Raw genomic sequence first — 22807 nt, forward strand, 5'->3', positions numbered from 1 at the left:
AGTGGGTGAGTGGGTGGGTGGGTGCGTGGATGAGTGAGTGGATGGTTGAGTGAGCGGGTGAGTGAGCGGGTGAGCGAGTGGGTGGGTGGGTGCGTGGATGAGTGAGTGGATGGTTGAGTGAGTGGGTGAGTGAGCGGGTGGGTGAGTGGGTGTGTGCGTGGATGAGTGAGTGGATGGTTGAGTGAGCGAGTGAGTGAGGGGGTGATTGAGCGGGTGGGTGGGTGCGTGGATGAGTGAGTGGATGGTTGAGTGAGCGGGTGAGTGAGCGGGTGAGTGAGCGGGTGGGTGGGGGGGTGGGTGAGTGCGTGGATGAGTGAGTGGATGGTTGAGTGAGCGGGTGAGTGAGCGGGTGAGCGAGTGGGTGGGTGGGTGCGTGGATGAGTGAGTGGATGGTTGAGTGAGCGGGTGAGTGAGCGGGTGGGTGAGTGGGTGTGTGCGTGGATGAGTGAGTGGATGGTTGAGTGAGCGGGTGAGTGAGGGGGTGAGTGAGCGGGTGGGTGGGTGCGTGGATGAGTGAGTGGATGGTTGAGTGAGCGGGTGAGTGGGCGGGTGAGTGAGGGGGTGGGTGGGTGCGTGGATGAGTGAGTGGATGGTTGAGTGAGCGGGTGAGTGAGCGGGTGAGTGAGCGGGTGAGCGAGTGGGTGGGTGGGTGCGTGGATGAGTGAGTGGATGGTTGAGTGAGCGGGTGAGTGAGCGGGTGAGTGAGGGGGTGGGTGCGTGGATGAGTGAGTGGATGGTTGAGTGAACGGGTGAGTGAGCGGGTGAGTGAGGGGGTGGGTGGGTGGGTGCGTGGATGAGTGAGTGGATGGTTGAGTGAGCGGGTGAGTGAGCGGGTGAGTGAGTGGGTGAGCGAGTGGGTGGGTGGGTGCGTGGATGAGTGAGTGGATGGTTGAGTGAGCGGGTGAGCGAGTGGGTGGGTGGGTGCGTAGATGAGTAAGTGGATGGTTGAGTGAGCGGGTGAGTGAGCGGGTGCGTGAGTGGGTGGGTGAGTGAGCGGGTGGGTGAGTGGGTGAGCGAGTGGGTGGGTGGGTGCGTGGATGAGTGAGTGGATGGTTCAGTGAGCGGGTGAGCGAGTGGGTGGGTGGGTGCATGGATGAGTGAGTGGATGGTTGAGTGAGCGGGTGAGTGAGCGGGTGAGTGAGCGGGTGGGTGGGTGGGTGCGTGGTTGAGTGAGCGGGTGAGTGAGCGGATGAGTGAGCGGGTGAGTGAGTGAGCGGGTGAGTGAGCGGGTGAGCGAGTGGGTGGGTGGGTGCGTGGATGAGTGAGTGGATGAGTGAGTGGATGGTTGAGTGAGCGGGTGAGTGAGCGGGTGAGTGAGCGGGTGGGTGGGTGGGTGCGTGGATGAGTGAGTGGATGGTTGAGTGAGCGGGTGAGTGAGCGGGTGAGTGAGCGGGTGGGTGGGTGGGTGCGTGGATGAGTGAGTGGATGGTTGAGTGAGCGGGTGAGTGAGCGGGTGAGCGAGTGGGTGGGTGGGTGCGTGGATGAGTGAGTGGATGGTTGAGTGAGCGGGTGAGTGAGCGGGTGGGTGAGTGGGTGTGTGCGTGGATGAGTGAGTGGATGGTTGAGTGAGCGGGTGAGTGAGGGGGTGAGTGAGCGGGTGGGTGGGTGCGTGGATGAGTGAGTGGATGGTTGAGTGAGCGGGTGAGTGGGCGGGTGAGTGAGGGGGTGGGTGGGTGCGTGGATGAGTGAGTGGATGGTTGAGTGAGCGGGTGAGTGAGCGGGTGAGTGAGCGGGTGAGCGAGTGGGTGGGTGGGTGCGTGGATGAGTGAGTGGATGGTTGAGTGAGCGGGTGAGTGAGCGGGTGAGTGAGGGGGTGGGTGCGTGGATGAGTGAGTGGATGGTTGAGTGAGCGGGTGAGTGAGCGGGTGAGTGAGGGGGTGGGTGGGTGGGTGCGTGGATGAGTGAGTGGATGGTTGAGTGAGCGGGTGAGTGAGCGGGTGAGTGAGTGGGTGAGCGAGTGGGTGGGTGGGTGCGTGGATGAGTGAGTGGATGGTTGAGTGAGCGGGTGAGCGAGTGGGTGGGTGGGTGCGTGGATGAGTAAGTGGATGGTTGACTGAGCGGGTGAGTGAGCGGGTGCGTGAGTGGGTGGGTGAGTGAGCGGGTGGGTGAGTGGGTGAGCGAGTGGGTGGGTGGGTGCGTGGATGAGTGAGTGGATGGTTCAGTGAGCGGGTGAGCGAGTGGGTGGGTGGGTGCGTGGATGAGTGAGTGGATGGTTGAGTGAGCGGGTGAGTGAGCGGGTGAGTGAGCGGGTGGGTGGGTGGGTGCGTGGTTGAGTGAGCGGGTGAGTGAGCGGATGAGTGAGCGGGTGAGTGAGTGAGCGGGTGAGTGAGCGGGTGAGCGAGTGGGTGGGTGGGTGCGTGGATGAGTGAGTGGATGAGTGAGTGGATGGTTGACTGAGCGGGTGAGTGAGCGGGTGAGTGAGCGGGTGGGTGGGTGGGTGCGTGGATGAGTGAGTGGATGGTTGAGTGAGCGGGTGAGTGAGCGGGTGAGTGAGCGGGTGGGTGGGTGGGTGCGTGGATGAGTGAGTGGATGGTTGAGCGAGCGGGTGAGTGAGCGGGTGAGTGAGCGGGTGAGTGAGTGAGCGGGTGAGTGAGCGGGTGAGCGAGTGGGTGGGTGGGTGCGTGGATGAGTGAGTGGATGGTTGAGTGAGCGGGTGAGTGAGCGGGTGAGTGAGCGGGTGGGTGCGTGGATGAGTGAGTGGATGGTTGAGTGAGCGGGTGAGTGAGCGGGTGAGTGAGCGGGTGAGTGAGTGAGCGGGTGAGTGAGTGGGTGAGCGAGTGGGTGGGTGGGTGTGTGGATGAGTGAGTGGATGAGTGAGTGGATGGTTGAGTGAGCGAGTGGCTGAGTGGGTGAGGGTGCCACCGCCCGCTGTCCTTGCTCACCGATCGGTGAGCGGGGTGATGACGAGACGTCCAGAATTCCCCAGGTACTCGTAGCCATAGAGGAACTCAGCGTTCACTGCACGGACAAACAGATCCTCCTGGGTCCAGTAGTACCTGGGGGTACACACAGCTCATAGACTCACACAGCTAATAGACTCACACAGCCCATAGACTCACACAGAGACCCATAGACTCACACAGCTCATAGACACACACAGCTCATAGACACACAGCCCATAGACTCACACAGCCCATAGACTCACTCACCCCATAGACTCACACAGCCCATAGACTCACACAGCTCATAGACTCACACAGCCCATAGACTCACTCAGCCCATAGACTCACTCAGCCCATAGACTCACACAGTCCTGAGACTCACACAGCCCTGAGATTCACACAGCCCATAGACTCACTCAGCCCATAGACTCCCACAGCCCATAGACTCACACAGCCCATAGACTCACACAGCCCATAGACTCACACAGCTCATAGACTCACACAGCCCATAGACTCACTCAGCCCATAGACACACACAGCTCATAGACTCACTCACCCCATAGACTCACACAGCTCATAGACTCACTCAGCCCATAGACTCACACAGAGACCCATAGACTCACTCACCCCATAGACTCACACAGCCCATAGACTCACTCAGCTCATAGACTCACACAGCCCATAGACTCACACAGCCCATAGACTCACACAGCTCATAGACTCACACAGCCCATAGACTCACACAGCCCATAGACTCACTCAGCCCATAGACTCACACAGAGACCCATAGACTCACTCACCCCATAGACTCACTCAGCCCATAGACTCACACAGCCCATAGACTCACTCAGCCCTGAGACTCACACAGCCCATAGACTCACACAGCCCAAAGACTCACACACAGACACATTGACTCACACAGAGACACATAGACTCACACAGACACCCATAGACTCACACAGCCCATAGACTCACACAGAGACTCACACAGAGACCCATAGACTCACACAGAGACCCATAGACTCACACAGCCCTGAGACTCACACAGAGACCCATAGACTCACACAGCCCATAGACTCACACAGAGACACAGGCTCACACAGAGACCCATAGACTCACACAGAGACACATAGACTCACACAGACACCCATAGACTCACACAGCCCATAGACTCACACAGAGACCCATAGACTCACACACAGACTCACACAGAGACCCATAGACTCACACAGACACCCATAGACTCACACAGAGACCCATAGACTCACACACAGACTCACACAGAGACCCATAGACTCACACAGACACCCATAGACTCACACAGCCCATAGACTCACACAGCCCATAGACTCACACAGACACCCATAGACTCACACAGCCCTGAGACTCACACAGAGACCCATAGACTCACACACAGACTCACACAGAGACCCATAGACTCACACAGACACCCATAGACTCACACAGACACCCATAGACTCACACAGAGACCCATAGACTCACACACAGACTCACACAGCCCATAGACTCACACAGAGACCCATAGACTCACACACAGACTCACACAGAGACCCATAGACTCACACACAGACTCACACAGAGACCCATAGACTCACACAGACACCCATAGACTCACTCAGCCCATAGACTCACACAGCCCATAGACTCACACAGCCCTGAGACTCACACAGAGACCCATAGACTCACACACAGACTCACACAGAGACCCATAGACTCACACAGAGACCCATAGACTCACACAGAGACTCACACAGACACCCATAGACTCACACAGCCCATAGACTCACACAGACACCCATAGACTCACACAGACACCCATAGACTCACACAGAGACACAGACTCACACAGACACCCATAGACTCACACAGCCCTGAGACTCACACAGAGACCCACAGACTCACACAGAGACACAGACTCACACAGACACCCATAGACTCACACAGACACCCATAGACTCACACAGAGACACAGACACCCATAGACTCACACACAGACTCACACAGAGACCCATAGACTCACACAGACACCCATAGACTCACACAGCCCATAGACTCACACAGACACCCATAGACTCACACAGCCCATAGACTCACACAGAGACCCAAAGACTCACACACAGACTCACACAGACACCCATAGACTCACACAGAGACCCATAGACTCACACAGCCCATAGACTCACACAGCCCATAGACTCACACAAAGACACATAGACTCACATAGACACCCATAGACTCACACAGCCCTGAGACTCACACAGACACCTATAGACTCACACAGACACCCATAGACTCACACAGACACCCATAGACTCACACAGCCCTGAGACTCACACAGAGACCCACAGTCTCACACAGACACCCATAGACTCACACAGCCCATAGACTCACACAGCCCATAGACTCACACAGCCCATAGACTCACACAGACACCCATAGACTCACACAGAGACCCATAGACTCACACAGCCCATAGACTCACACAGAGACCCATAGACTCACACATAGACTCACACAGACACCCATAGACTCACACAGAGACCCATAGACTCACACACAGACTCACACAGAGACCCATAGACTCACACAGAGACCCATAGACTCACACACAGACTCACACAGAGACCCATAGACTCACACAGCCCTGAGACTCACACAGAGACCCATAGACTCACACACAGACTCACACAGACACCCATAGACTCACACAGCCCTGAGACTCACACAGACACCCATAGACTCACACAGACACCCATAGACTCACACAGCCCTGAGACTCACACAGAGACCCACAGACTCACACAGAGACACAGACTCACACAGAGACCCATAGACTCACACACAGACTCACACAGAGACCCAATGACTCACACAGACACCCATAGACTCACACAGACACCCATAGACTCACACAGCCCTGAGACTCACACAGAGACCCACAGTCTCACACAGACACCCATAGACTCACACAGCCCATAGACTCACACAGACACCCTTAGACTCACACATCCCTGAGACTAACACCGCTCCCCTTACTCCCTGGCTACGGGCGCTGAGGGGGGTTACCTGAGCTGGCTGATCCACTCGAAGTCATTCGTGGAGGTGACCTCCTCCCGCACCAAGCCAGCCACCACATCCTGGGCGTGAACTTCCACCACGATTAGTGCGGAGAGGACGGCACGCTGGGCTCGGGTCAGCTCGCCACGCACCAGCGCCACCAGCTCAGACAGCTGGCGGGGAGAGGGTGAGGGGGGGAGAGGGGGGAGAGAGAGGGTGAGGGGGTGAGGGGGTGAGGGGGTGAGGGGGTGAGGGGGTAAGGGAGAGGGTGAGGGGGTGAGAGAGAGGGTGAGACTCATCACAGAGACCCACAGACTCATCACACAGACACACAGACTCATCACACAGAGAACTATAGACTCACCACACAGAGACCCACAGACTCACACAGAGACCCACAGACTCATCATACAGACACACAGACTCACCACACAGAGACCCACAGACTCACCACACAGAGACCCACAGACTCACCACACAGAGACCCACAGACTCACACAGAGACCCACAGACTCATCATACAGACACACAGACTCACCACACAGAGACCCACAGACTCACCCACACAGAGACCCACAGACTCACCACACAGAGACCCACAGACTCATCATACAGACACACAGACTCACCACACAGAGACCCACAGACTCATCATACAGACACACAGACTCACCACACAGAGACCCACAGACTCACCACACAGAGACCCACAGACTCACCACACAGAGACCCACAGACTCACCACACAGAGACCCACAGACTCATCATACAGACACACAGACTCATCACACAGAGACCCATAGACTCATCACACAGAGACCCATAGACTCATCACACAGAGACCCACAGACTCACCACACAGAGACCCACAGACTCATCATACAGACACACAGACTCACCACACAGAGACCCACAGACTCACCACACAGAGACCCACAGACTCATCATACAGACACACAGACTCACCACACACAGACCCATAGACTCACCAAACAGAGACCCACAGACTCATCACACAGACACATACACTCATCACACAGAGAACTATAGACTCACCACACAGAGACCCATAGACTCATCACACAGAGACCCATAGACTCATCACACAGAGACCCACAGACTCATCACACAGAGACCCCAGACTCATCACACAAAGACCCACAGACTCACCACACAGAGAGCCATAGACTCAGCACACAGAGACCCACAGACTCATCACACAGAGACCCATAGACTCATCACACAGAGACCCACAGACTCACCACACAGAGACCCACAGACTCATCATACAGACACACAGCCTCATCACACAGAGAACTATAGATTCACCACACAGAGACCCACAGACTCACTCACACAGAGACCCACAGACTCACCACACAGAGACCCACAGACTCATCACACAGAGACCCACAGACTCACCACACAGAGACCCACAGACGCATCACACAGAGACCCACAGACCCACCACACAGAGACCCATAGACTCATCACACAGAGACCCACAGACTCACCACACAGAGACCCACAGACTCATCACACAGAGACCCACAGCCTCACCACACAGAGACCCACAGACTCATCACACAGAGACCCACAGACTCATCACACAGAGACCCACAGACTCACCACACAGAGACCCATAGACTCACCACACAGAAACCCATAGACTCACCACACAGAGACCCATAGACTCACCACACAGAGACCCACAGACTCATCACAGAGACCCATAGACTCGCACAACAGAGACCCACAGACTCACCACACAAAGACCCATAGACTCACCACACAGAGACCCATAGACTCACCACACAGTAACCGACAGACTCACCACACAGAGACCCACAGGCTCACACAGAGACCCACAGTCGCACACAGAGACTCACAGACTCACATAGAGACCGATAGACTTATCACACAGAGACCCACAGACTCACACAGAGACCCACAGACTCACCACACAGAGACCCATAGACTCACACAGAGACCCACAGACTCACACAAGAGACCTACAGACTCACACAGAGACCCAAAGACTTATGACACAGAGAACCAGACTCACACAGTGATCCACAGACTCACACATAGAGGTAGTGAGTGGGTGGGTGAGTGAGTGGGTGAGTGAGTGAGTGGGTGAGTGATTGTGTGAGTGACTGATTGGGTGGGTGAGTGAGTGAGTGGGTGAGTGAGTGAGTGGGTGAGTGAGTGAGCGAGTGGGTGAGTGAGTGAGTGAGTGGGTGAGTGATTGACTGGGTGAGTGGGTGAGTGAGCGAGTGAGTGAGCGGGTGAGTGATTGACTGTGTGGGTGGGTGAGTGAGTGAGCGACCGAGTGAGCGAGCGAGTGAGTGGGGTGATGATGGTGAAGATGGTGGTGATGGTGGCGATGATGGTGGTTACGATGGTGGTGATGATGGCGATATCTGGCAAAACAACCCCCTACCTCCTCGGAGTGGACGGCGACGCTGTGGTGGGCAGTGGCATGGGGGAAGAGGGCCAATTTAGGTTGGCCATTCCCCTCATGGCGTTTGTAGCCACTAAAGCGGCCAAATCGGGGCTCTGGACGGGTGCGAGGGGCTGGTAACTCATACCACGGAAAAAAGTCTCATACAAAGCTTGTGCCAGAGGCCCCTGGGGGACAGGTGCCCATGACGTCTCCTCGCCAAACCCCATTTGGCAGAGCCCGGAGATTGAATCTTTACCTTTGGGGCTCCTCCAGAAACACAGCAGAAAAGCCACTTCGCGTGGCCACGTGGAATGTCCGAACGCTCGCTGCGGATGGGGAGAGGCTGCCGCTCCTCTGTCGGGAGCTGGACCGCTACCGCCTGGACCTCTGCGGAATTCAGGAGGTCCGGCGGACCGGCTCCGTCTCCTGCCACCGTGAGGGGTGGACAGTCCTCTAACTCGGGGGCAGCGGACTGCCAAACAACGGGGTGTGGCTCTTCTTTTGAACAAAAATAATGAAAGGGGGCGTGGGAGCGTGGGAGCGTGGGAGCGTGGCCGGTGAGGTGTGGGAAGCCGCAAGCCCCGGGGCCGCCCTTGGGGGCTCGCCTTCCCATCAACGGGAGGCGAGGAATGGTGGCGGTCGCGGTTACTCACGCCCCCCCCCGCCGAAGACGAACATCCGTGGAGGGCGATGATAGTGGCGATGATGATGGCGATGATGGTGATGATGATGGCGATGATGGCGATGATGGTGATGATGGCGATGATGGCGATGATGATGGCGATGATGGCGATGATGATGGCGATGATAGTGGCGATGATGATGGCGATGATGGCGATGATGGCGATGATGGTGATGATGGCGATGATGGCGATGATGGTGATGATGATGGCGATGATGGCGATGATGGTGATGATGATGGCGATGATGGTGATGATGGCGATGATGGTGATGATGGCGATGATGGTGATGATGATGGTGATGATGGTGATGATGGCGATGATGGTGATGATGATGGTGATGATGGCGATGATGGCGATGATGGCGATGATGATGGCGATGATGGCGATGATGATGGCGATGATGGCGATGATGGCGATGATGGCGATGATGGCGATGATGGCGATGATGGCGATGATGATGGCGATGATGGCGATGATGGCGATGATGGCGATGATGGCGATGATGGCGATGATGGTGATGATGATGGCGATGATGGTGATGATGGCGATGATGGCGATGATGATGGCGATGATGGCGATGATGATGGCGATGATAGTGATGATGATGGCGATGATGGTGATGATGGCGATGATGGTGATGATGATGGTGATGATGGCGATGATGGCGATGATGGTGATGATGGCGATGATGGTGATGATGATGGTGATGATGATGGCGATGATGGTGATGATGGCGATGATGGTGATGATGATGGTGATGATGGCGATGATGGCGATGATGGTGATGATGGCGATGATGGCGATGATGATGGTGATGATGGCGATGATGGCGATGATGGCGATGATGGCGATGATGGCAATGATGGTGATGATGGCGATGATGGTGATGATGATGGCGATGATGGCGATGATGGCGATGATGATGGCGATGATGGTGATGATGGCGATGATGGCGATGATGATGGCGATGATGGCGATGATGATGGCGATGATAGTGATGATGATGGCGATGATGGTGATGATGGCGATGATGGCGATGATGGCGATGATGGCGATGATGGTGATGATGATGGTGATGATGGCGATGATGGTGATGATGGCGATGATGGCGATGATGATGGTGATGATGGCGATGATGGCGATGATGGCGATGATGGCGATGATGGCAATGATGGTGATGATGGCGATGATGGTGATGATGATGGCGATGATGGCGATGATGGCGATGATGGTGATGATGATGGCGATGATGGTGATGATGGCGATGATGGTGATGATGATGGTGATGATGGTGATGATGGCGATGATGGCGATGATGATGGCGATGATGGCGATGATGATGGCGATGATAGTGATGATGATGGCGATGATGGTGATGATGGCGATGATGGTGATGATGATGGTGATGATGGCGATGATGGCGATGATGGCGATGATGGCGATGATGGTGATGATGGCGATGATGGTGATGATGATGGCGATGATGGCGATGATGGTGATGATGGCGATGATGGCGATGATGGCGATGATGGCGATGATGGCGATGATGGCGATGATGATGATGGTGATGATGGCGATGATGGTGATGATGATGATAGCGATGATAGTGGCGATGATGATGGCGATGATTATCCAGCGGAGACTCACCTGTCCAGCCAGCAACGGAGTGAGCCTGCAGGAGAGCTCCCCGGCCTGGATGGAGCGGGTCACCTGCTGCGCCCAGAACGTCTGGCAGCCGGCGATGACAATCTGACCCGGCCACTGGAGCAACCAGCTGGCCCGAGGGGTCTGTGGGACCACGAGCGTGAGCGGGTGAGTGGGTGACCCGGTGAGTGGGTGAGTGACCTGGTGAGTGAGTGACCCGGTGAGTGAGTGAGTGAGTGACCTGGTGAGTGAGTGAGTGACCCGGTGAGTGAGTGACCTGGTGAGTGAGTGACCTGGTGAGTGACCTGGTGAGTGACCTGGTGAGTGACCTGGTGAGTGAGTGACCTGGTGAGTGACCCGGTGAGTGACCTGGTGAGTGACCTGGTGAGTGAGTGACCTGGTGAGTGACCTGGTGAGTGAGTGACCTGGTGAGTGACCTGGTGAGTGAGTGACCTGGTGAGTGACCTGGTGAGTGACCTAGTGAGTGAGTGACCTGGTGAGTGACCTAGTGAGTGACCTGGTGAGTGAGTGACCTGGTGAGTGAGTGACCAGGTGAGTGAGTGACCTGGTGAGTGACCTGGTGAGTGACCTGGTGAGTGACCAAGTGAGTGACCTGGTGAGTGAGTGACCTGGTGAGTGAGTGACCAGGTGAGTGAGTGACCTGGTGAGTGACCTGGTGAGTGAGTGACCTGGTGAGTGAGTGACCTGGTGAGTGAGTGACCAGGTGAGTGAGTGACCTGGTGAGTGACCTGGTGAGTGAGTGACCTGGTGAGTGACCTGGTGAGTGAGTGACCTGGTGAGTGACCTGGTGAGTGAGTGACCTGGTGAGTGAGTGACCTAGTGAGTGAGTGACCTGGTGAGTGAGTGACCTGGTGAGTGAGTAACCTGGTGAGTGACCTGGTGAGTGACCTGGTGAGTGAGTGACCTGGTGAGTGAGTGACCTGGTGAGTGACCTGGTGAGTGAGTGACCTGGTGAGTGACCTGGTGAGTGAGTGACCTGGTGAGTGACCTGGTGAGTGAGTGAGTGACCTGGTGAGTGACCTGGTGAGTGACCTGGTGAGTGAGTGACCCGGTGAGTGAGTGACCTGGTGAGTGACCTGGTGAGTGACCTGGTGAGTGACCTGGTGAGTGAGTGACCTGGTGAGTGACCTGTTGAGTGACAGGGTGAGTGACCTGGTGAGTGACCTGGTGAGTGAGTGACCCGGTGAGTGAGTGACCTGGTGAGTGACCTGGTGAGTGAGTGACCTGGTGAGTGACCTGGTGAGTGAGTGACCTGGTGAGTGACCTGGTGAGTGAGTGACCTGGTGAGTGACCTGGTGAGTGACCTGGTGAGTGAGTGACCTGGTGAGTGACCTGGTGAGTGACCTGGTGAGTGAGTGACCTGGTGAGTGACCTGGTGAGTGAGTGACCTGGTGAGTGACCTGGTGAGTGACCCGGTGAGTGACCTGGTGAGTGAGTGACCTGGTGAGTGAGTGACCTGGTGAGTGACCTGGTGAGTTAGTGACCTGGTGAGTGAGTGACCTGGTGAGTGACCTGGTGAGTGAGTGACCTGGTGAGTGACCTGGTGAGTGACCTGGTGAGTGAGTGACCTGGTGAGTGACCTGGTGAGTGACCTGGTGAGTGAGTGACCTGGTGAGTGACCTGGTGAGTGAGTGACCTGGTGAGTGAGTGACCCGGTGAGTGACCTGGTGAGTGAGTGACCTGGTGAGTGAGTGACCTGGTGAGTGACCTGGTGAGTGAGTGACCTGGTGAGTGACCTGGTGAGTGACCCGGTGAGTGACCTGGTGAGTGAGTGACCTGGTGAGTGACCTGGTGAGTGACCTGGTGAGTGAGTGACCTGGTGAGTGACCTGGTGAGTGACCTGGTGAGTGAGTGACCTGGTGAGTGACCCGGTGAGTGACCTGGTGAGTGAGTGACCTGGTGAGTGACCTGGTGAGTGACCTGGTGAGTGACCTGGTGAGTGAGTGACCTGGTGAGTGACCTGGTGAGTGAGTGACCTGGTGAGTGACCTGGTGAGTGAGTGACCTGGTGAGTGACCCGGTGAGTGAGTGACCTGGTGAGTGACCTGGTGAGTGAGTGACCTGGTGAGTGAGTGAGTGACCTGGTGAGTGACCTGGTGAGTGACCCGGTGAGTGACCTGGTGAGTGAGTGACCTGGTGAGTGACCTGGTGAGTGAGTGACCTGGTGAGTGAGTGACCTGGTGAGTGAGTGACCTGGTGAGTGAGTGACCTGGTGAGTGACCTGGTGAGTGAGTGACCTGGTGAGTGACCTGGTGAGTGACCTGGTGAGTGAGTGAGTGACCTGGTGAGTGAGTGACCTGGTGAGTGACCTGGTGGGTGAGTGACCTGGTGAGTGTCCTGGTGAGTGAGTGACCTAGTGAGTGAGTGACCTGGTGAGTGACCCGGTGAGTGACCTGGTGAGTGAGTGACCTGGTGAGTGAGTGACCTGGTGAGTGAGTGACCTGGTGAGTGACCTGGTGAGTGACCTGGTGAGTGACCTAGTGAGTGAGTGACCTGGTGAGTGAGTGAGTGACGTGGTGAGTGAGTGAAATGGTGAGTGAGTGAGTGACCTGGTGAGTGACCTGGTGAGTGACCTGGTGAGTGACCTGGTTAGTGAGTGACCTGGTGAGTGACCTGGTGAGTGAGTGACCTGGTGAGTGACCCGGTGAGTGACCCGGTGAGTGACCTGGTGAGTGAGTGACCCGGTGAGTGACCTGGTGAGTGAGTGACCCGGTGAGTGACCTGGTGAGTGAGTGACCCGGTGAGTGAGTGACCTGGTGAGAGACCTGGTGAGTGACCTGGTGAGTGAGTGACCTGGTGAGTGACCTGGTGAGTGACCTGGTGAGTGAGTGACCTGGTGAGTGACCTGGTGAGTGAGTGACCTGGTGAGTGACCTGGTGAGTGACTTGGTGAGTGACCTGGTGAGTGAGTGACCTGGTGAGTGAGTGACCTGGTGAGTGACCTGGTGAGTGAGTGACCTGGTGAGTGACCTGGTGAGTGACCTGGTGAGTGACCTGGTGAGTGAGTGACCTGGTGAGTGACCTGGTGAGTGACCCGGTGAGTGACCTGGTGAGTGAGTGACCTGGTGAGTGAGTGACCTGGTGAGTGACCTGGTGAGTGACCTGGTGAGTGAGTGACCTGGTGAGTGACCTGGTGAGTGAGTGACCTGGTGAGTGACCTGGTGAGTGAGTGACCTGGTGAGTGACCTGGTGAGTGACCTGGTGAGTGAGTGACCCGGTGAGTGAGTGACCTGGTGAGTGACCTGGTGAGTGAGTGACCTGGTGAGTGAGTGAGTGAGTGACCTGGTGAGTGACCTGATGAGTGACCTGGTGAGTGACCCGGTGAGTGACCTGGTGAGTGAGTGACCTGGTGAGTGACCTGGTGAGTGAGTGACCTGGTGAGTGAGTGACCTGGTGAGTGAGTGACCTGGTGAGTGAGTGACCTGGTGAGTGACCTGGTGAGTGAGTGACCTGGTGAGTGACCTGGTGAGTGACCTGGTGAGTGAGTGACCTGGTGAGTGACCTGGTGGGTGAGTGACCTGGTGAGTGTCCTGGTGAGTGAGTGACCTGGTGAGTGACCCGGTGAGTGACCTGGTGAGTGAGTGACCTGGTGAGTGAGTGACCTGGTGAGTGACCTGGTGAGTGACCTGGTGAGTGAGTGACCTGGTGAGTGAGTGACCTGGTGAGTGACCTGGTGAGTGACCTGGTGAGTGAGTGACCTGGTGAGTGAGTGAGTGACCTGGTGAGTGAGTGACCTGGTGAGTGAGTGAGTGACGTGGTGAGTGAGTGAGTGACCTGGTGAGTGACCTGGTGAGTGACCCGGTGAGTGACCCGGTGAGTGAGTGACCCGGTGAGTGACCTGGTGAGTGAGTGACCTGGTGAGTGAGTGACCTGGTGAGTGAGTGAGTGACCTGGTGAGTGACCTGGTGAGTGAGTGACCTGGTGAGTGAGTGACCTGGTGAGTGAGTGAGTGACGTGGTGAGTGAGTGAGTGACCTGGTGAGTGAGTGAGTGACGTGGTGAGTGAGTGAGTGAAATGGTGAGTGAGTGACCTGGTGAGTGACCCGGTGAGTGACCTGGTGAGTGAGTGACCCGGTGAGTGACCTGGTGAGTGAGTGACCTGGTGAGTGAGTGACCTGGTGAGTGACCTGGTGAGTGAGTGACCTGGTGAGTGACCTGGTGAGTGACCCGGTGAGTGACCTGGTGAGTGACCTGGTGAGTGAGTGAGTGACCTGGTGAGTGACCTGGTGAGTGAGTGAACTGGTGAGTGACCTGGTGAGTGAGTGACCTGGTGAGTGACCTAGTGAGTGAGTGACCTGGTGAGTGACCTGGTGAGTGAGTGAGTGACCTGGTGAGTGAGTGACCTGGTGAGTGAGTGAGTGAGTGGGTGACCTGGTGAGTGAGTGAGTGACCTGGTGAGTGAGTGAGTGACCTGGTGAGTGAGTGAGTGACCTGGTGAGTGAGTGAGTGACCTGGTGAGTGACCTGGTGAGTGAGTGAGTGACCTGGTGAGTGACCTGGTGAGTGAGTGAGTGACCTGGTGAGTGAGTGACCTGGTGAGTGAGTGAGTGACCTGGTGAGTGAGTGAGTGACCTGGTGAGTGAGTGAGTGACCTGGTGAGTGAGTGAGTGACCTGGTGAGTGAGTGAGTGACCTGGTGAGTGAGTGAGTGACCTGGTGAGTGAGTGAGTGACCTGGTGAGTGACCTAGTGAGTGAGTGACCTGGTGAGTGAGTGAACTGGTGAGTGACCTGGTGAGTGAGTGACCTGGTGAGTGACCTAGTGAGTGAGTGACCTGGTGAGTGACCTGGTGAGTGAGTGAGTGACCTGGTGAGTGAGTGACCTGGTGAGTGAGTGAGTGAGTGGGTGACCTGGTGAGTGAGTGAGTGACCTGGTGAGTGAGTGAGTGACCTGGTGAGTGAGTGAGTGACCTGGTGAGTGAGTGAGTGACCTGGTGAGTGACCTGGTGAGTGAGTGAGTGACCTGGTGAGTGACCTGGTGAGTGAGTGAGTGACCTGGTGAGTGAGTGACCTGGTGAGTGAGTGAGTGACCTGGTGAGTGAGTGAGTGACCTGGTGAGTGAGTGACCTGGTGAGTGACCTAGTGAGTGAGTGACCTGGTGAGTGAGTGACTTGGTGAGTGAGTGAGTGACATGGTGAGTGAGTGACCTGGTGAGTGAGTGAGTGAGTGACCTGGTGAGTGAGTGACCTGGTGAGTGAGTGAGTGACCTGGTAAGTGAGTGACCTGGTGAGTGACCTAGTGAGTGAGTGACCTGGTGAGTGAGTGACCTGGTGAGTGAGTGAGTGACATGGTGAGTGAGTGAGTGACCTGGTGAGTGAGTCACCTAGTGAGTGACCTGGTGAGTGAGTGACCTAGTGAGTGAGCGAGTAAAGACTCACGCTGGGGTAGGCTGCGAGTGAGCGGGATAAGGAATCCCGCACGGTGTCCCTCATGGCATGCTCCACCTCCAGCAGCCAGTCCTCAACGTGGCCTCGTGGCGTCAGAGGGCGCACCAGCTCCACACACTCACCCTCAGCACTCACCATGTGTGTGATGAGCAGCTCCTGATCAAACACCAGCTGTACCACACACACACACACACCACACAGACACTCACTCAACACACACACCACTAACACTCACCAGCTCCACACACTCACCCTCAGCACTCACCATGTGTGTGATGAGCAGCTCCTGATCAAACACCAGCTGTGACACACACACACACACCACACACACACCACACACACTCACTCAACACACACACCACTAACACTCACCAGCTCCACACACTCACCCTCAGCACTCACCATGTGTGTGATGAGCAGCTCCTGATCAAACACCAGCTGTACCACACACACACACACACCACACACACACACCACACACACTCACTCAACACACACACCACTAACAAGCACCAGCTCCACACACTCACCCTCAGCACTCACCATGTGTGTGATGAGCAGCTCCTGATCAAACACCAGCTGTAACACACACACACACACACCACACACACACCACACACACTCACTCAACACACACACCACTAACAAGCACCAGCTCCACACACTCACCCTCAGCACTCACCATGTGTGTGATGAGCAGCTCCTGATCAAACACCAGCTGTACCACACACACACACACACCACACACACACCACACACACTCACTCAACACACACACCACTAACACTCACCAGCTCCACACACTCACCCTCAGCACTCACCATGTGTGTGATGAGCAGCTCCTGATCAAACACCAGCTGTACCACACACACACACACACCACACACACTCACTCACTACTAACACTCACCACTAACACTCACCACTAACACACTCACCATGTGTGTGATGAGCAGCTCCTGCTGAAACACCAGCTGTACCACACACTCACTCACTCACCACACTCACTCACCACTAACACTCTCACTCACCACTAACACTCACCACTAACACACTCACCACTAACACTCTCACTCACCACTAACACACTCACCATGTGTGTGATGAGCAGCTCCTGCTGAAACACCAGCTGTACCACACACACACACACCAGCTGTACCACACACACACACACCAGCTGTACCACACACACACACACCACTAACACTCACCAGCTCCACGCACTCACCCTCAGCACTCACCATGTGTGTGATGAGCAGCTCCTGCTGAAACACCAGCTGTACCACACACACGCCACACACTACACTCACCACACACACACCACACACACTCACTCACCACACACACACCACACACACTCACTCACTCACCACACTCACTCACCACTAACACACTCACCACTAACACTCACCACACACACTCACCACACACACTTACACAGACACCACACACACCACACAGTACAGGCTCTATCCACTGCTGGTGTGTGGTGGTGATGGACACTCACACACACACACCACACACACTCACACACACACACTCACACACACAATCACTCACACACACCACACACACACACACCACACGCTACAGGCTCTATCCACTGTTGGTGCGTGGTGGTAAGGTACACCCACACACACCACACACACCACACACACACACCACACACACTCACACACCACACACCACACGCTACAGGCTCTATCCCCTGCTGGTGCGTGGTGGTGATGGACACACACACACAGACACACAGACACACACACAGACAGACACACACACAGACACACACACACAGACACACACACACAGCCACACACACAGACACACACACACAGACACTCACACACAGACACTCACAGACACACACACACAGACACACACACACACACCACACACACCACACACACCACACACTACACACACCACACACACACCACACACACACACCACACACACACACACCACACACACACACCACACACTACACACACCACACACACACCACACACACACACCACACACACACACACACCACACACACACACACCACACTCACACACACCACACACACACACCACACACACTACACACACCACACACACACCACACACACACACCACACACACCACACACACCACACTCACACACACACACCACACACACCACACACACCACACACACACCACACACACACCACACACACACCACACACACCACACACACCACACTCACACACACACACCACACACACCACACACACCACTCACACACCACTCACACACCACTCACTCACACACACCACACACACCACACATACACTCACACACCACTCACACACCACTCACTCACACACACCACACTCTACACACACCACACACACACCACACACACCACACGCTACACACACACATTACACACCACACACACCACACGCTGCAGGCTCTATCCACTGCTGCTGCGCGCTGGAGAGGGACACTCACACACACACCACACACACACCACACACACCACACACACACCACACACACCACACATACACCACACACACCACACATACACTCACACACCACTCACACACCACTCACACACCACTCACTCACACACACCACACACACCACACACACCACACATACACTCACACACCACTCACACACCACTCACTCACACACACCACACTCTACACACACCACACACACACACACACCACACACACCACACACACCACACACACACCACACATGGTGAGGGACACTCACACACACCACACACACCACACACACCACACACACACCACACACACCACACACACACACACACCACACACACCACACACACCACACACTCACACACACACCACACACACACACACCACACACACCACACACACCACACACTCACACACACACCACACTCACACACACACCACACACACACCACACACACCACACACACACACCACACACACACCACACACACCACACCACTCACACCACACACACACACATCACACACACACACACCACACATGGTGAGGGACACTCACACACACCACACACACCACACACACCACACTCACACACACACCACACTCACACACACACCACACACACACCACACACACCACACACACACACCACACACCACACACACACCACACACACACACACCACACACACACCACACACACACCACACTCACACACACACACCACACTCACACACACACCACACACACACCACACTCACACACACACCACACACACACCACACACACCACACACACACACCACACACACACTCACACACACTCACACACACCACACACACACCACACATGGTGAGGGACACTCACACACACCACACACACACCACACACACCACACACACACCACTCACACACACCACACACCACTCACACACACCACTCACACACTCACACACACACCACACTCACACACACACCACACACACACCACACACACCACACACACCACACACACCACACACACACCACACACACACACACACACACACACACACACACCACACACACCACACACACCACACACTCACACACACACCACACTCACACACACACCACACACACACCACACACACACACACACACACACACCACACACACACACCACTCACACCACACACACACCACACATGGTGAGGGACACTCACACACACCACACACACCACACACACCACTCACACACCACTCACACACCACTCACTCACACACACCACACACACCACACACCACACACACCACACATACACTCACACACCACTCACACACCACTCAGACACACCACACTCTACACACACCACACACACACACCACACACACACACACACACACACACACACCACACATCACACACACCACACACACCACACACACCACACACACCACACACACCACACACACACTCACACACACTCACACACACCACACTCACACCACACACACCACACACACCACTCACACACACACCACACTCACACACTCACACACACACACCACACACACCACACACACACCACACACACACACCACACACACCACACACACACCACACACACCACACACACCACTCACACCACACACACACACACCACACACACACCACCACACACACACCACTCACACACACCACACACACTCACACACACACTCTCACACACACCACACACACCACACACACCACACACACACCACACACACACCACACTCACACACACACACCACACTCACACACACACCACACACACCACACACACACCACACACACCACACTCACCACACACCACACACACACACACCACACACACACACACATCACACACACCACACACACACACACACCACACACACCACACCACACACCACACACACCACACACACACCACACCACACTCACACCACACACACCACACACACCACACACACACTCACACACACTCACACACACCACACACACACACCACACACACACACACACACACACACACACCACACACACACCACACACACAACCACACACACACACACACACACACACACAACACACACACACACACACCACACACACCCACACACACCACACACACACACACACACACCACACACACCACACACTCACACACACACCACACACCCACACACACACACACACACCACACACACACACTCACACACACCACACACACACACAACACCACACACACACACACACACCACACACACACACACACCCACACACACTCACACCCACACACACACACACACACACACCACACACACACACACACACACACACACACCACACACACACCACACACACCACACACACCACACACACCACACACACACTCACACACACTCACACACACCACACACACCACACTCACACCACACACACCACACACACACTACACACACACTCACACACACCACACACACACCACTCACACACACCACACACACCACACACTCACACACACACCACACTCACACACACACACCACACACACACCACACACACCACACACACCACACACACACACACCACTCACACACCACACACACCACACACACCACACACACACCACACACACACTCACACACTCACTCACACACACACACCACACACACACTACACACACTCACACACCACTCACACACACACACACACACACACACCACACACACACACCACACACCACACACACCACACACACCACACACACACACCACACATCACACACACCACACACACCACACTCACCACACTCACACACACACTCACACACACCACACACACACTCACACACACCACACACACACCACACACACACACCAACACACACACCACACACCACACACCACACACACCACACACGCACACACACCACACACACACACTCACACCACACACACACACCACACACACCACACTCACACACACCACACTCACACATACACCACACTCACACACACACCACACACACACCACACACACACACCACACTCACACACACACACACCACACACACACCACACACACACCACACACACACCACACACACACACTCACACACACACACCACACACACACCACACACCACACACACCACACACCACTCACACACCACACACACCACACACACCACACACACCACACACACACCACACACACACACACACACCACACACACACCACACACACTACACACACACCACACACACTACACACACACCACACACACACCACACACACACCACACACACACCACTCACACACACACACCACACATGCTGAGGGACACTCACGCTGGCGATGTTTTCGAAGCACTTGCGCAGATGAGGCTGCACCGCCGTGGGGTCTTTACTCTGGGACAAAATCTCCAGCAGCTCGTCATCTGACAGGAAGTAGAACCTGCCGGGAAGAGACGCTCACCCGCTCGCTCACCGGATCGCTCACCCGCTCGTACAGCCATTCACTCATTCATTCACCAGCTCGCTCACCAGCTCGCTCACCGGATCGCTCACCCGCTCGATCACCCGCTCGTACAGACACTCACTCATTCATCCACCCGCTCGCTCACCAGCTCGCTCACCCGCTCACTCACCCGCTCACCCGCTCGCTCACTCACCCATTCACTCATCCACTCACTCACTCACTCACCCACTCACTCACCAGCTCACTCATTCACTCGCTCACTCAATCACCCACCCACTCACCCACTCACCCACCCACTCACTCACTCACTCACCCACTCACTCACTCACCCACTCGCCCACTCGCTCACTCACTCACTCACCCACCCACTCACTCATTCACCCACTCACTCACCCACCCACCCACTCACTCACTCACTGACTCACTCACCCACCTACCCACTCACTCACCCACTCACTCACTCACTCACCCACCCACTCACTCACCCCTACCCACCCACTCACTCACTCACCCACCCACCCACTCACTCACTCACCCACTCACTCACCCACCCACCCACCCACTCACCCACTCACTCACTCACTGACTCACTCACCCACCTACCCACTCACTCACCCACTCACTCACTCTCTCACCCACCCACTCAAATACCTACCCACCCACTCACTCACTCACCCACTCACCCACCCACCCACCCAC

General features: G+C 55.6%; 1 protein-coding gene across 1 annotated transcript in view; it reads right to left on the reverse strand.

Moving 5' to 3' along the window:
• Positions 1 to 22807, reverse strand: part of LOC142908373 (dynein axonemal heavy chain 1-like) — a gene marked incomplete at its 3' end in the record, with an annotated part of 159001 nt that overhangs the window by 14961 nt on the left and 121233 nt on the right. The window contains 5 exon segments of the mRNA XM_076058943.1: positions 2883 to 2996; positions 5970 to 6133; positions 10737 to 10877; positions 16126 to 16305; positions 21979 to 22084. Of these exon segments, the coding sequence (XP_075915058.1) occupies positions 2883 to 2996; positions 5970 to 6133; positions 10737 to 10877; positions 16126 to 16305; positions 21979 to 22084 (705 nt within the window).

The sequence above is a fragment of the Petromyzon marinus genome (assembly GCF_048934315.1).
Source record: "Petromyzon marinus isolate PM22_M1 ecotype Great Lakes invasive population chromosome 80 unlocalized genomic scaffold, UKy_Petmar_22M1.pri1.0 chr80_unloc.4, whole genome shotgun sequence".
In the NCBI taxonomy this organism is placed as follows: Eukaryota; Metazoa; Chordata; class Hyperoartia; order Petromyzontiformes; family Petromyzontidae; genus Petromyzon; species Petromyzon marinus.